Here is a 12,581-nt window from a genome sequence, read left to right as displayed (position 1 = left end):
GGGACAGGCCTTATCTTTCAGGGCAGCCCCCAGCAGGCAGAGAAAGGGAGGGCTGAGGTGACCCGGAGTGTCCTTGGGCAAGCCCCTCAGGTCAGAGTCCCCAGATGCTCATCCGTAAATGAGATGTCATCACTGCTCCTTTGAACGTGTCTCTTCATTCCCCCACGAACATTCACTGAGCACCCACATGATGCACTGGGGGCACCGTGCACGGGACAGGCCTGGCACCTGGCCTCACTGAGCCAAGGAGTCAAAAGGACCCCATTTCAGAGCCCAGCGTGAGGTGGAGGAAGAGAGAGTAACGCAGGCTGAGGGAAGAGCCTACAGGGCTGAGCTGACCTGCCCCAGTCAGCTGGAGAACTGGGCAATTGCTGTGTGGCTGCAGGCAGGCCACCCACCTCTCTGGACTTCGGTCTGCCTGTAAGTACTGCCGGGACAAGTGATTCCTGCCCTGGGTGCCAGATGAAATGACAGATGGCCTTGTGGAAGCCTCCAGAGCTCTAACGAGGCAGGGTGCCGGGTCCCTGCAGGGAAGGTGACCTCGGGGAGGCAGCCATCCTCACCCGGATCACCTCCCTGCCTGGCTCTCGGCAGGAGGAGCTGGGCCCAAAGTCACACTGAGGGCAGGAGGCTGGGGCTCCAGTCCTCCCTGTCCGCCCCCAGGCAGAGAGGCTGTCTCTGTCGGCGGCAGCCCAGGGCTGTGCAGTGTCAGGTTATATTTAGCCTGGTGGCGGCGACAGGAAGGTGCAGCAGGAACTGCTCCTGGCCAGGGGCCACCGTGTCGCTAACACCGCTCTCATGGGCAGCTGGGGGCCCAGGGAAGGCCAGGGATATTGCAGGCTCAGGGGACAGAATAGGGAACCCTGAGAGGTCAGCCAGTGAGTGTGGGGGGGGTGGGGTCCTCTGCCCCTGACTCCCTCCAGGAGCTGAGCAAGGCAGAATGACCGCTGTAGGGCAGGAGCTGGGAAGCCATGATCCGGCCCCCGACTCACTCAGAAAGACCATCTCCCATCTCCAGACAGATGCCTCCACCAGCCTGACACCTTCCCAGGGATTTATAGGGTCATTTATAGGGCCCTCTGGGGCCCTCTGTGCTGCGAGCCAGACTACCACCCCTCCCCCGCAAACCCAGTGCACGGCCAGCCTGTGCCACCTTTCCCCAGGGACAATGCAACAGCCTCAGGAAAAGAGTTCTTTCTAGACAAGCCCTGGGTCCAAGCCCCATCCACCTCCAGGGACACAGCCACGTGTCTATGTAATCTGGGAGCCACGACCTTGCCCTGCCCCCAGGAGCCTTGGGAAGGTGAAACAAGGCCATGTTCACGTGGGGAAGGCTGCTCTCCAGTTCCGTTCTCATTCCCCTCCTCCAACCTTTCCCTTCCCCCTCCTACTTCCTGGAGTCTGCCCCCCCTTGGAATCCTCTGGAATCCCTGATCCCAACCACCTCAGACCTTTCAGCCCGCCCTCCCGGGTGGGCCTCCCAGCCTGCCGGGTCCCGGGTGCTCCCTCAGAGCCCCTTCAGGGCACCCCAGCTTCGCCTGGTTCTCCAACTCCACAGCCCCCACCCCTCCTCCTGCCAGCTCCTGCCATCCCTCCAGGACCCACAGGACTCCCCTCTACAAAGATGTTACTGACTGCTCCATCTGGCCCACGTGATATGTCTCTTTGAGAATTTCTAACACTATATCCCTAATGTAGGAGGTAATTGTGCACTGGCTTCTGGGGTGAGCTTCCTTCTTTCCCCCCTACCCAAGCTGGAGCCCTGAGGCCAGGGCTGGGCTGGTTTCACAGGAAGTCCTGGGCAAGCAGGTATCCAAGGACTGGTCGTCAGGGTGGTGACCTGCACTTAGGTGGGTGCAGACAGGGCCATCCCCCCTCCCATCTAAACTCCCTTTCAGATCCCGGGGGGGCCAACTGGCCTTTCATGATAGAATTTGCCCATTTCAAAACCGTGCTGAGTCGAGACAGTTGTTGGAACCACCATGAGAATCAAGGTGTCTTTTCTTGAAGTGCTATTAAATCTAATCAACAGCGTGGAACATAAAGGCCGGCAGCCCAGGAACCAGGGCAGGGGACCAGAGCAAGAGCCACAAAGGCACGGAGTTTCTGAGCCTCAGACCCCTACCAGTGCTCTTTCCTGTGACTCCCGCACAGCCTGCCGCTGGGCAGCGAGGGCAAACAGCCACAGTCCACCAGGAAACAACCTGGGGTCCCTACCTGCCTCCAACTGTCTGTAAGCCCCAGAACTACATGCCCACCTTAGCTCCCAGCATACCCCAGAGAGCCAAGGGATGCCTTGAGAACACCCACCCCAATTCCAGCACTCTCATCGATCGCCCAGGCGGCCACAGCTTCTCAATCATTAAAGCAAGAGCTGTATTCCCTCCAGGACTCTCCCCGTTCACAGGACGCTGGGACGCTCCAAAGAACAAATGCAGGTACAAATGCAGACACCCGTGAAGCCTCCTGAGGAGTCAGATGGACCTCTGACCATCAAAACACATGGCAATGACCCAAACAAAGACATAGAAAACTGGCATTGTCTGCAGATGATAGGATCATCTCCCCACAGAACCAACAAAATCAACAGAGAAACAATTAGAACTAATAAGAGAGCAAGCTCAATGTGGCTGCCACATGCAAGGTCAGCCCCAAAATGGACAGTATTTCTCTCCTCCGCCAGCACAAAACTATTAGAACAGGTAGCCAAAACAAGGTCTCTTTCGTAATAGCAACAAAAACTATAAAGTAACTAGGAATTGATCAAAAATGCACAAGACCTCTGTGGGGAGGCGGGGGCGGGGGGGGGGGGTACTTAAAACTAATCAAGAGTACAGAAACAATCTGATAAATGGAGAGATAGTCCAGCCTCTCGGATGGAACGGATATTATACAGATGTCAATTCTCCCCCTAATTGATCTGCAAAACTAATCTAATTCCAGTCAAGATTCTAGTATGGGTTTTCTTTCCAGGAACTCGAGAAACTTTCTCTAAAGTTCATAAAGAAGAAGAGAGGTCCACAGATACCTGAGTCAATCTTTAAAAAGAAGAAGAGAGACGGAATATGCGCCTTTCCAGATACTAAGACATACTAAATGCCACAGTTGTTTTAGTGTGGTTTTGATGCAAGAAGAGACAAATAAATGTTTGGAACAGAACAGGGAGCTCCAAGACAGACCCATGGATAGATGGGAAATTAGCTTACGATCAAGGTGGCCCCACGAATGCTGGAAAAGAACAGGCTGTTTACTAGGTGTGTGGGGAAAATTGGCTCACTACACGGAAAAAAATATAACTTGATCCCCACTTGACACCACAGAGGGAGGCTCAGGATGGATGAAAGCCAACCGAGAGAGGTAAAACAATTAAATTAATAGAAGAAAATGGAGCCCTCTGCAACCTCAGGGTGGTGAACAATTTCTTAAACAAAACTTCAAAAGCACAAACAAAGCTAAAAGTCAGTTAATTTGTATCAACACAAAGTGTCTTTGTCGGATAAAGTTGAGAGATAATTGAACGGGAGAAGATACTTGCAATATCTCCATCCAACAGGAATGAATGTCTGGAACCCACATATTGAATATTTAACTGTAAGCATGTGTATTTCTAGAATACCCAAGCAACTCCTGCAAAAGACAGTAGCTTCATGAGAAAAGTGAGCAAAGATGGGCGCCTGGGTGGCTCAGTTGGTTGAGCATCCGACTTCAGCTCAGGTCATGATCTGAAGGTTCTTGGATTCGAGCCCCGCGTCGGGCTCTGTGCTGACAGCTTGGAGCCTGGAGCCTGCTTTGGATTCTGTGTCTTTCTCTCTGCCCCTCCCCCGCTCGTGCTCCGTGTCTCTCTCTCTCTCTCTCTCACTCTCTCTCTCTCTCTCTCTCAAAAATAAATAAACATTAAAAAAAGAGAGAGAGAAAGAAAGAAAAGTGAGCAAGGATATGAACAGGCAACTCACAGGCAAATCGACACAAAACGCAATGGAGCCTAAGACATGCCAGGACTCACACAATATCAAACAAATGCAAATTTAAGGCAGCCAGTTATCACTTTCACCTATTAGGTTGGCAAAAATTATAAACGTGGATGACGCCAAGTGTGGCAGAGATATGAGGGACTAGAAATCTGGTACCCTGTTTAGGCAAGTGGTGATGGGGGTAGCTATGCTGGGGTACAGTCTGACAGTGCTTAGTTGAATTAAGTGTCCACAAACCTTGTGATCCAGCAATCCCACCCCTGCAGATACATCCCAAAGACATCCTCACCCGAGTCCAGAAGGGACCATGGCTGAGGATGTTCACTGCGGCATTATTTATGCGGGAAATCTGGAGATGGCTGCCCAGGAGGGCAGGCAGGTAAACTGAGGTGGGTACACACCACAAAATGCAAAGCTACAGACTAGATGCTAAGTAGCAACCTGGATGGACTGAAAGGCATACTCCTGTGCAAGTCAAGTGAACACCAGAATATAATATATAGCACATATCATTTACATAAATTAAGCCTGTGTGTATCCAGACAAAATACACATTTTGCAAGAACATATGCAAGCAACACATTCACAGTAAGTACATCTGAATGGTTGCCTAAGGGGAGGGTAATGGGGCTGGAGAGTGAGATAAAAAGGAAAATGAAATAAAAGAGAAAGAAAAAAAAAAAAAAAGAAACATGAACACAAATACGGTTTCAGTGATTTGAGGGAGAGGCAGAAGCCTGGGGAAGGAGGGGGAGAGGCGAGCAGGGGTTGGGAGCAGGGCACAAGGCAAGGAGGGGAGCACCGTAGGGGACAGAGATACTGAGGCCCTGGGTCAGCTCACTTCCCCTGGCTGGCCAGGACCTGGGGACACATGGCCGATGGCCAAGCAGGTGCAAGTCTAGCTGAGCCAGAAATTGTTCCAAGTCATTGACTCCGAGTATAGGGCTTCTACAATACAGCACACTGCCCAGCCCTTCATTCATTCATTCATTCATTCATTCATTCATTCCTTCATGCATTTGTACCGAGCTCCAGTGTGGACTAGACACAGATACCACAGAGAACAAAACAGACAGGCTACTCTCTGCCTTCGTGGAGCTTATGATCTAGCGGGGGAGGTCAGACACGGCAATCTCGACCAGAACTGGGAAGGAGGGAGAATATGGGCCAAGGAGAAGACACTTCTTGTCTGGTAGACAGATGACCAAACCAGAGAGAGGCCTGTGTGAGGCCACCCACAGTCCATAGCATGGAGAGCTTTATGGCCCCTAGATTAAAGCCTGCAGGGGATTTTGGGGGACAGCGGTTCATCCAGAGCCTCCCCCATTCTTTTTTTTTTTTAAGTTTATGTACCTATTTTGAGAGAAAGAGGGTGGGGAGGGACAGAGAGAGAGAGAGAGAGAGAGAGGGCAGAAGAGAATCCCAAGCAGGCTCCATGCTATCAGCACAGAGCCCGATGCGGGGGGCTCAATCCCACGAACCGTGAGACCATGACCTGGGCTGAGATCGAGAGTCAGATGCCTAACTGACTGAGCCACCCAGGTGCCCCAAGTCTCCCATTCTCGTCTCGTGTCCCAGGTGTCCCACCACGACCACCTCTTCTAGCCCTGCTCCCATATCAGGGAGGAAAGTTTCCGTCAAAGTCAATCGCACTAAGGGACTGATATTTCCACATTCCCCCCTACATGCAGGGGCAGGTGATGAGAAAGAACATGTTTTTCAAAAGCAAGGCTCATTCTCCACCCAAGCAAAACTTTCCCTAGTGGAGGCATCTGGGGCATCCTCAGAGGGGATATTTAAGTGCAAAAGGGCTTTCTTGGAACCTCTCAAGTCACATCGCCCTGGAAGCCACCTCTAGGCAGCAAAGAGGCTGAGTCTCACCCCATCTCACACACCCATGCCGGCCCTCCTGATGCCCACAGCCCCCCTCCCTGGAGCCCAAGGCCACCGTCAAACTCTGCTCTCATTGTGGACGAAGGCTCTGCACAAATATTTACATAGCTCCTCTCCGGGGGCTACAGCAGACACAACACGGAGGAGCCGCCCTCCCAACACTCTCCAGACCCCAGAGCGGGCCAGAAGTGGCTGACACCCTCAGTCTTGGCAGGCTACCTCACCCCTGGGTGGTGCTGGGACAGGAAGCTCCCAAGCAGGCCAGGGCACCCTACTCTAGCTCAGGAATGACCCTTCCCTAGCGGCCTTGCAGAAGAAATGCTGGCTGGGGGCAGCAGGGCCCCCCAGGCCCCTGGGCCCTGCTCCTGGCTACCGTGCAGGGGCACGTGCACGTGCTCTCACATGCCACGTATCCAAGCCACCCAGGCCCTGACTGGAAGCCCAAGGTGGAGGGAGCCCCCGTGAGGCTTCCACCCTTGAGACAGGTGCTGCCTGCGTCTAAACTCATTCCTCCAGAAATCGCTCTGGTGTGCTCCCATCTCAGGGACACAGGACACACCTGGACCCCCACCTCTGTCTCACCTGCCTGCCTGGCCTCAGTATACCCAGGGGCTCCTTCACCAGCAGCCCAGCTGATGAGGGTCTGGGCGCCTGAGGATCACGACCTGGACAGGGGCACAGGAGGTGGGCGTCTGAGCTTGGGCAGAGCTCGGCCACGATGGAAAAGGGAGGAGTCTCAGAGTGTCACAGTGAGGAGTCTAATCAGGGGACAAGGAGGAAACGGGGAAGTGGCCCGGTATATATATGGAGGGTTGCTGGGGCCCGAAGTGTCTGCCCAAGCACCTGAGACGCTGTAGTCTGAGTCTGGGAACCACACAGCAGTGGGTGTGAGGCCACCACTGGGGCTCTGGCTCCCCGTGGGCACTAGGGACACTGGGGAGCATGCTGGCCCCATGGTCCCCACCCCTCTCCCAGCCCACACCTCAGCTGTTGCAGTGGGGGCCCTCTGACCCTGTCGCCATGGCAACCAGCCTGCAGCTGGAGTGGAGAAGCCGACTGACTCTTCTCTAGAGACACCCCCGTCCCCCACCCACGCACAGGCCCCCGGGGACACAGGGACGTGGAGACCAGGCCAGAACAGGCAGAGGTATGGGGAGCCAGAGAGAGAGACTTCCAGATAGAGCCCAAAGGGGCAGAGGAAGAGAGGTGAGGAGGAAGGCTCAGGGGTGCTGTAGGGAGGGAAGAAGGGAGACAGGTGTAAGGAGGAGGAGATAAAGACCAAGGGGACAGGAGTCGGCAGGGAGGCCACCTTGGAAGAGAAGAGGAGCAGAGTCCCTGAGCAGAGGCTGAACTCGGTGGGAGGCGGGGCGCAGACAGATGAAAACAGAGAGCAGAGAACAAAAGGGACAGAGAGCAGGGGGCCTCCCTGAGGCCTGGCAGAGGACAGAGCAAGTGAGGAAGAGCCGCCAAAGGACCCACCACCCACCCCTCCAACCGTGGAGGGACACAGGTGTGCATCAGCAGCACCTGCCACCAAGACGTGGCCCCAGGGCCCCCCAGGCTGCTACTGCCTGCCGGCCCCAAGCTGCCGGCTCTACTCCCAGGTCCGTCTTAATCCTGGGCTTCGTGTTAAGGGGCACGGACACAGGGCCGGCGAGCCCTGGCACCTCGTGTCTCTCCCTCTAGCCCGCACCCACCCCCCGCCCCAAGTCTGGCCTCCCCACCTCCCAGCAGTCCCAGCACCTAAATAATGGGGCTGTCTGGCTCCAGGCCCTGACACTGCACAGAGCTAGGCTTGAGGCACCGACACAGCACAGCTGTCCACAGTGGCGCCTGCCAGCAAAAGGCCCCGCCTCCTTCCCAGCCACCCACCTCCCTGGAGTTGAAGCCCAGGGACCCACTCTCCGGTGGCTGGCCCAGGCAGAGACCCAGAAAAGGGCCTGGACAGAAGCGAGTGGCGGCACTGCCCTTCCTCACCTCTGCCTCCCTATTCATACACATACACGGCATACACAGCACGGGGCAGGCCACAGGCATTTGCCTGAGGGACTAAGCATTTCAAGGCAGAGAGAAGGGAGGCAGAGGAGATCTGTCTGCATCCTGGGCCTCAAGTGCCAGGACAAATGGGGACCCATAGGACCCGAGGGTCAAGGCCAGCCTGTTGGCCAACAGGAGAAACTAGGTGAGAGCAGACAAGAGGGCAGGTAGAGAGGACTGGCACACGATTTTCTGGATGGCATCCCCATTTGGAGAGTAGCGGGAGGGAGGAAAGAACGTGCACGTGGGCAGGGGGCCTGGGTTCTAGTCCCACTTCATCTGCTGGTTAACTAGTAACTGGACCTCTGCTTCTCAGCTTCTCCATCTGTAACTCAAGTGGGCTGGATGAAGTGATCCTCAAGGTCACCAAGATTTCCCGATAGCACCTCAGAAGAAGGGGTCCCATGGCCATCTTCTCCCAAAGGAGCCATCTTGGGACGAGAGGGAGAGCCAGTTCCCCGAGCACCATGGGGAAGATGGAAGCACCCAGGCCCCTGTTGCCAAGGGGCTGCGTGAGCACCTTACCCTGGAAGCAGAAACAGGCTCAAGGCAGGAACCAAGTTCTCAAGCTACCTAATTTCTGGTGTTAGACCTGATCCCAGGACTTACGTATCAACATTCTTTTCATCACACCAATGGTTTGCAAACTTTCAGAATCAAATTGTACACAACGTCACGTGCAGGATACAGATATGCCTGTACCTATGTGGGGCCATTTTTAATAGGTGACAGCAAAGCAGGACGGGTCGGGCTCGGATCAGACAGACAGAGCTCCGTTCCCAGCTCTGCCGCTTTCTAGCTGTGCGACTTTGGTGCAATTTCTTAATTTCCCTGAACTTCAGTTTCCTCATCCATAAAATGGAGATGCAAATGGTGTCTACCTCCCAGGGCTGTTGTGAAGATTCCATGAGATAAGCTAAGTGAAGCATTTAGCCCAGCGTCCAGCACATAGAAGCCACCCACCAATGCGTGCTAGCACTAGATGGCCCGGCAGATAGAAAAACAGATCTGCTCTGATTCAGGTTCTGGGGAGACTTCAGCGGAAAAACAGAAGGCTTCAGAGTTTGCATCTACTCTCCTGGCCCCTGCCTCCCAGCCAGAACCCCATTTTCTATAAGCAAACTCCCTTCCACAGGACCCCAGTGAGAGTGCCCCTTCTAACGCGGTCCAGTGATCTCACAGGCTGGGCACGCCTGCAAAAGCGGGGCCATCGAGAGATGCAAGGCAGCTTCGCTAGACTGAGCGTGCAGGGGATATTCCAGGGACAGTGCCAGGTGCACACAGGACCGCTGGCTCACTCTGCCTACCCACAGGGGAAAGCGGAGAGTGCTATCTACAGCAGGTAAGCTCCCATCTGGCAGTAACCTCATCTGTCTTGTTCACTGAGCTATCTACAGTACCCTAGCACTGCACCTGGCTCACAGGGCTTCAGTAAATGCTCATCAGATACACACTAGTGAGTAGCAGAGTTTGGGCATCCATGGCCAGTCCAGTGGCACCTTCTGGAGCCACCTCCCCAGCCCTCCAATACCTGCAGGCCTGCCAAAGCCCTGTTTCACTGCCCTCCTTGAGCAGAGCCCAGCCCACCAGGGCAGGCACAGTGCGAGAGCAGCCCCGCCCAGGGTTCTGTTTATCCACTGTCCGGAAGCCCAGAGCAGCTGGGCTGGGAGGCGGTGGCTGAGCAGAGACACCTGGCGAAGGAAGGGGTGATGGGTGATGGGCGGGCACTCAAACCATGAGACAAAGGGAACGGAGGTTGTGGGGAGAGGCACGCACCTCCTGCCAGGTGCAGCCTAAGTACAGGACAGAGAGGAGCAGGAGAAGGACAGCAGAGAGCCAGAGTCCTGCAGCCCCCCTGCCTCACCCTCAGTGACATCTCTCCAGACCAATCACCTGGCAGGGGCTGCCCTAGGGGAGCTAGAGGCCTGGGCCGGAAGTCAGTGCCCAGCCACCAACCTGACCTTCTGTCAACTCCTTCCACTCACCTGCCATCCCGGCCCCGTCAAACTCCAGCCCACCTACCTCAACCTGCCCACGTTAGCCCAGGGAAAGAAGAAACCAAAGGCGCCATACCCACAGCCAAACAGCCCCTTGGTCACCCCGAAAACCATCCCGCCAGAATGAATGAGGTGAAGAGACCCACTCCGTCCGGCAACCCCAGTGCCCAGCCGGCGCCTGCCACCTGACCCACAGCAGTGGCCCCAGTTAGGGGTCACACACCGCAGGGCACTCGCCGGGTCTCCCGCCACGCTCTGGCCTCGCCAGATCCAGCCGTCCCTACCCCCACCCCCGTCCCTCGCGGCCCCGCCCCCTAGTCGCGACCACGCCCCCTCGTCGCGGCCCCGCCCCGGCCCGCGCCTACCATCCTTCCGGTAGAAGGCGATCTCCACTTTGCGCTCCTCCGCGCCCAGCAGGGCCTGCGCGATCTGCGCGGCCGCGCGGCGCTGCGTGCGCGGCCCGTGCAGGAAGTCGCAGGTGCAGGGCCGCTGCATCACCTCGGCCCGCGAGTAGCCACACAGCTCGCAGAAGCCGTCGTTGCAGTAGATGACGGCGCAGTTCTCCACCCGAGCGTTGGCGATGATGAACTTGCGGCCTGGGGGGGCGGGGATGAGCAGGCACGTGAGCAGGGACCCCTGCCTCGGGGGCTCCCAGCCCTTCCGCGCATTCTCCTGTCACACACAGCCACCCGCCGGGGGACTCCCCGCTCCAGGCAGCACAGCGGCGACTGGGGTCCCTAGCAGGGGGCGAATGCAGCTGTGTGGCCCGACACAGGTGCCTCCGCCGGCCCTGCCCGGCGACGCGCCCCCTCCCCCGCCCGGCCCGCGGGCTGGCTGCATGGCTTCCCCCGGGCAGGCTGCCAGCGGCCCCCCGCCCCCCCTCCGCGCCCGGGGCCGAGGCCAGCCTGGGCGGGTGTCAGCAACGCGTGTCAGCAGCCGCGGCGGAGGGATAAACACTGGGCCTGGAGAGGGAGCCTGGGAAGGGCCAGAGATGGCGGCTAGCCTTCCCTTTGCATCAGGTCGTCCTGCTTCTCTTCCTGACCTCTGCTCTCTAGACTGGGGGCGGGGGTTGGGGGGGGGGGCGCACACTGGGCACTCCTTACCCCGGGGATCCTTAGGATATCACTCCCCCAAGTACCTGGGGACCCTACCAGGTCAGAACTTCCCGGGACTTACGCGCCCCTTAAGGGCAGTCAGGGGCTGGACAGTGGGCACTCTAAAGGGGACGAGGGAAGTACCACGTGAACACCTACGATGCCCTCTCTCATTTATACTCTGACAACCCCATAAGATAGGCATCATTAGCTTTGTTTTATAGATGAAGAAACTGAGGCTCAAAAGAAGTTCAGAGCCATGCCCACATCTTGCAGCTTGTAAAAGAGCTAGCTTTTGAACTTAGGTCTGACAGAAGAAGGAATAAAAGGAGGGTCACAGGCAGAAGCCCAAGGTCATAGGGAGCAAGGAAAGGGACCTGAGGCTTCAATCCCGGAAAATACCGGGAGCCAGGGATGGACCTGAGACAGTGGCCCGCTTGTAAGAAGACAGACCCAGGGAAGGGAGGCCTTCTTCAGTTTGACCCCGTCAAGATGAGGTGCCCCAATGGACCCATTTCAGCTGGACGTGGGTCACCCGCTCCACACCTGCCCCCAGGGCCTAGCTGGCAGGTGAGCAGCAGGCAGGCGGCAGACCCAGCTGGTGCCAGGGAAGATACTCCGGGATAAGAGCTTTTTATAAACACAGAAGTTTCCGGCCACTTTGGCCTTTAATGCTGGGGCTTTGGGTAGCAGTTGGAACTCTGCCCCCTCGCCTTCCAGCAGGCACAGCCGTCTCAGTCTGCAGCTCTGGGCAATCCCATGGACAAGGCCCAGGCTGCTGCAGCAAGGGCTCCCCGACACAGGCTGCCTAAAGCCATCCCTTATCCTGTCTCCGGGAAGTTAGTTTTTGAAGTTGGGTCATCTTTAGGTCAGTTCACCAGGCCTCCACAACTCCCAGGCAGCCATCAGGAGTCAGGGTTCCTTGTCACACGAAAAGACCCCTGACTTGGCCTCCACCTCCACCTAAGCCCAAGGCAGTCCAGAGTGCCAGCCACACACACCAGCTTTGGAGAAGAGAAACCAGCTCCCAGGCCCAGAGAGAGAAGAGCGAGTTTCTTCGAAGGCAGGCCCTACCCCCACCCCTTCCGAGCTCCTGGAATACACCACAGAAGGGATCTGAAAGGCTCCTTTGGCCACCCCCTCCTTTCCAGATGTGGAAACTGATATTCGGAGAAGGAAGAGTCACTCAAGGTCACGTGGCAGTCAGTGGCAGAGGTGGGGCCAGAAGCTGAGCCCCCAGATCCTAGCCCAGGTTCTTTCCATGCAGACACAGCTTCCGGGAGCTTTTGAAAAGGAAAGACCCCACCTTGTGGCCCTCCACCGTGTCAGTCTCCTCCCCCTCAGGATCATCTTGTTCCTCGGCTTCAGACAATGCTGCCTATCAAACTGATCCCTCCCTCCCCCCACCACAGTTACAAGCACACGTTGTCCTGTGCTCACAGGGTCATGGGCAAGGAATGTCACCCGCTCCCTGCTCCCAGGGCCCTTGGCAGTCACACCCACCATGGCACATGCAGCCTTGGAGAGAGACGCACACATGCTGGGAGGATAAAACACCCACACCAGAACATTCACCTAGCCTGGGACAC

General features: G+C 56.6%; 1 protein-coding gene across 4 annotated transcripts in view; it reads right to left on the bottom strand.

Moving 5' to 3' along the window:
• KCNH2 (potassium voltage-gated channel subfamily H member 2) overlaps positions 1–12,581 on the bottom strand; it is a 32,637-nt gene that overhangs the window by 18,891 nt on the left and 1,165 nt on the right. For all 4 annotated transcript variants that reach the window (XM_058723821.1, XM_058723819.1, XM_058723818.1 and 1 more), the window contains exon 2: positions 10,264–10,494. In XM_058723821.1, the coding sequence (XP_058579804.1) occupies positions 10,264–10,494 (231 nt within the window). The remainder of the gene's footprint in view (positions 1–10,263; positions 10,495–12,581) is intronic.

This window comes from Neofelis nebulosa, chromosome 4 (assembly GCF_028018385.1).
Source record: "Neofelis nebulosa isolate mNeoNeb1 chromosome 4, mNeoNeb1.pri, whole genome shotgun sequence".
NCBI classification, from domain to species: Eukaryota; Metazoa; Chordata; class Mammalia; order Carnivora; family Felidae; genus Neofelis; species Neofelis nebulosa.
Note: the sequence above shows the minus strand (reverse complement) of the source record. Positions and strands in the feature narration are given on the sequence as shown.